General features: G+C 43.6%; 1 protein-coding gene across 1 annotated transcript; it reads left to right on the plus strand.

The window, feature by feature from the left end:
• Positions 1-398: 398 nt before the first annotated feature.
• LOC135885027 (hemoglobin subunit pi) lies at positions 399-3,329 on the plus strand. The gene is made up of 3 exons (XM_065412667.1): positions 399-493; positions 2,289-2,493; positions 3,201-3,329. Exons 1-3 carry the CDS (start codon positions 399-401, stop codon positions 3,327-3,329), a joined length of 429 nt encoding a protein of 142 aa, XP_065268739.1.
• Positions 3,330-3,926: the final 597 nt, after the last annotated feature.

Here is a 3,926-nt window from a genome sequence, read left to right on the forward strand (position 1 = left end):
TCTAAGCCTTTTAGCGTGTTTGTAAAACATGATGATTCCCTCCATGCTCTTTGGCCTGACATTTTTCACTTTGTCATTACGATTCCCCAGTACTGTTTGATTGCTCATCTGTGCCCCTGTGGCCAGTTCATTTCCCCAGGCCATCCCATTGCTGCTTAAGATGTGAGAAATTGATAAAACCTCTCAGTGTACAATCCAGAGCAGGGCAAGGCATTGTTTCATAGGGAGATAAGATAGCCCCACGTCATTGGGTGGGTCCCAGAAGTGACCAATGACAATGGACAGTAGCCAAGTTCTGCTCTCCCCTTCCCCTTTATAACTTAGGCTGTGAAGGCAATCATCACAGACCTGTCCGAGTTTCCATTGTAAGAAGGCTGATCTCACAAGCTCCAGCAACGATGACTCTGACTCAAGCTGAGAAGGCTGCAGTGGTTGCCATTTGGGGAAAGATCGCTGCCCAAGCTGATGCCCTTGGGACCGAGTCACTGGAGAGGTAAGCAATGCTTAGATACTGTGGGCCTGTCTCTGATCTCAGTCTGGTGAACTTACTCTAGTGTAAAACTTGTGTGAATGAGATCAGAATCAGGCCCTGAGACTCTCATTAGAGTCAGTGGGCCAAATTCACCACTAGTATAAGTGGGCTTAGCAATATTGACAATAATTGAGCTGTGCTTGCTTTTGCCAGGGGTGAATCTGGGCCTGTAATTCAGAGGCCTGGGGAAATCAGAGACAGTGATGGTTGGCTACTGGGCACCCTTGAGTGAGCAGATTTTAAAGTGTATCATTTAAACATTGATGATTGAGGACCTCAGCTTTTCTTGGAGAATAACCTTCATGGAAAGTTTAGTAGAATGTGGTAGAGCTCTCTAGAAATTACTTTAAAACTCTAGAATTTATCAGAGAATAATATTCCTGCTATCAAATCCTACTGGATGGTTTCTAAAGAAAGAATGTAATTTTCTATTCACTTGTATAGCACTTTCCATGAATGCCAGCTGAGAGTTCAGGAGAGTGACTCCACATAGTCATTAATACCCAGATAATACCTTGCCAAATGCAAAGGTGATCATTGTTATGAGCTGAACATGAAAAGAAAAGGCATGGATGTGGGGTTTATTATGTGAATGATGCAATTTATATTGGCAAGTACTGAGCAATACTTGAGAATGGATAATATACAGGGCATGCAAGCAGATTGCTTGAAACATGTCTCACCATTCCATTTGATGTGTAACAGATTAGTAGGAGAAGAAGTAACCATCTCCTAGAAGTGTATATCACTTCAAACCACATGGACTCATCGGTCCACGGTGGGTTTGCTGTAAATACAACTATATAGCCTTTTATTGGTAGAACTGGGAAAATTATATTTTATGTGAAGTGAAGTTTATGTTAAGTGAAGAGGATGTTTTTCCCCCAAACATTTCAAATGAACCCAGCTGAAGTTTGGGGATGACCCACCTTATGCCCCTTCCAGTAGAAATCCATCTAAAACTAATCAACTAAACAAGCTGACACAAAGGGAGGGAAAGAACCTGGAAGCTGATTGAACCAGGCTTGGTTTCTTCAGACAAAGAATAGTCCCAGGTTTGTGTTATTCAGCCAGTTAATTTTAAATCTTTTTATAGTCCTTTCTGGATGTATAGCCCCACTTATAGTAGGTAAAGCAAAGATTCTGGACAATGAAATATCTCTGTATATAGACTATTCACTGTAAGGTTATGGATTTTGCTAACTATCATTAGGAAATACAACTTGGTTCTGCTGAAGAAGGTATACTACAGAAGGTGCAGGTGGCTGTGTGGAGGTATTAGGTTATTTAGTTCAAAGAAGAAAAGAAAGTAAGTTTAAAATGCTTTAAAAATACTTTTCAGCCTGTAAATCTAAATTTGCCTCTAGGCTCCCACTAAATCTGATTATTCACTGTGGGCCAGAAACCTCCCTGGTAGGACTCCATTGATTTATGCAGTTATACCAGGGATGAATTTGGTCTGATATTCTTTTCCTAAAATAAAGAAATAAGATTACAAACTGCTTCTGTGGAACTGGTGGCCTGTAACATTTGAATATTCCAGCACCATTTCAGCTCATGGTTTAGTACAGGTTACAGTAGGACATTAACAGTCTAAGGATCGCAGATCTTCTCTAATCCATTCTTTATCAGTTCTAGTGCTTTGGACTAGAAGAGCAGAAGGGAGTGTTTATCCAGGGTCATGGGCCCCCTTTCTCAGTGTCAGCTGCTCAGTGCAATTTCCATTGCTCAAGCCATTTCTAATGTTCTCTTCCAGGCTTTTTTCAAGCTTCCCCCAGACCAAGACCTATTTCCCTCATTTCGATCTCAGCCAAGGTTCTGCTCAGCTTCATGGCCATGGCTCCAAGGTCCTGGGTGCTATTGGTGAGGCTGTCAAGAACATAGATAACATTACAGGTGCCTTGGCCACACTTAGCGAGCTGCATGCCTACATCCTCCGAGTTGATCCGGTGAACTTCAAGGTGAGTGAATTCCTACATGCAGTGCAGAGGGTGAAGAGAGTCAGTGGGCCCAGGCCACTTCAGCTGATGGGAGCTTAAGCACTGAATACTTCCCCATGTAGTGCAGAGTGCAGCAGGGACTAAGCCTTGCAGCTCGGAGGTGAAGCTATTATGCTGAGCCTTGGAAGTGTGGCTGCAGCTTCATTTTAATCAGAGTGGCTGTGGAAGTCCTTGGGTGTTCCCTCTTGTGCTTGCTAAGACTCCTGCCTTTGCTGGGAACAGTCAATCCTGAGAGTGCAGCCGTGGTCCAGGAGTCTGCACACCAGTCTGGGAATGAGTAGACCTGGTTCTGCTCCTGGTTCTGCCATATACGGTGTGTCACATCACATCTGTGCCTCATCTTCCCCCTCTAAAATGGGGATTATGATACTGACAGTTCTTGGCCAAGGGCTCTGAGGTTCCTGCATGAAAGACCTTCTATAAATGCAAGGGTGATTCAGTTACTTTGTATTCCCCTTTGGGGGGGGGGGGGGGGCGAAGAGGGAGCAATGACTTTTCTCTAGTCCAGAAGGCAGATTTCTCAGCCAATAGCTCATATCCACATGAGGCGACTCTGTAACTGGCAAGGAGATTCCTGCTTGATTCTTTAAAGGCCAGAGTCTCACCAGCCAGAGGAATGTTATTTCAGGCAGTTCCATTTGATTTCCTCCTGTTCTTTTCTCTTGCAGCTGCTTTCCCATTGCATTCTGTGCTCTGTTGCTGCCCACTTTCCCAACGACTTCACCCCAGAAGTCCATGCTGCATGGGACAAGTTCCTGTCCCAGATTTCTTCGGTGCTGACTGAGAAGTATAGATAAACTGTCTCCTTGGAGTATGAGGCCATGGCAGCTAGGAGTGGAGTTCCCACCCCTCATCATGCATGCTTCATGAATCCCCACACATGGGTTTTGTCCTTAACAAAAAGTCAATAAATATGCCAATTAGCCATCATGATCTCTGTGCTTTAATCTTTACTGGCTCCAGCCACACATCATTGTTCATAATGGGAGGTGTTCTGACATTCCCTATAGGATGCCAAGGGGTTAATTATCTGGGATCCACATACACCACTTCTATTTACCCTTTTCTCATTACACATTGAACTGAAGGGCAGCAAATTTAAAACCAATACAAGGAAGTGTTTTTTGCACAATTAGCCTGTTGAACTCATTACCATGAGATCTCATTGAGGCCAAGAACTTACCCAGATTCACAAATAATTAGATACATCCTTGATAAAGAGAAGTTACATTAGATAAGATTCCCCCAAACCCAACATTTTAAGGCATAGACCCTCCTACTTCAGGAAATAAGACAACCTCTAATGAAAGGGTCTAGGAAGAAACTCCTGTGTGGGCAGGCTATACCAGAACTGCCAGTGCAGGGATCTTTGTATATTCTGGTGCTGACCATTG

This window comes from Emys orbicularis, chromosome 10 (genome assembly GCF_028017835.1).
Source record: "Emys orbicularis isolate rEmyOrb1 chromosome 10, rEmyOrb1.hap1, whole genome shotgun sequence".
NCBI classification, from domain to species: domain Eukaryota; kingdom Metazoa; phylum Chordata; order Testudines; family Emydidae; genus Emys; species Emys orbicularis.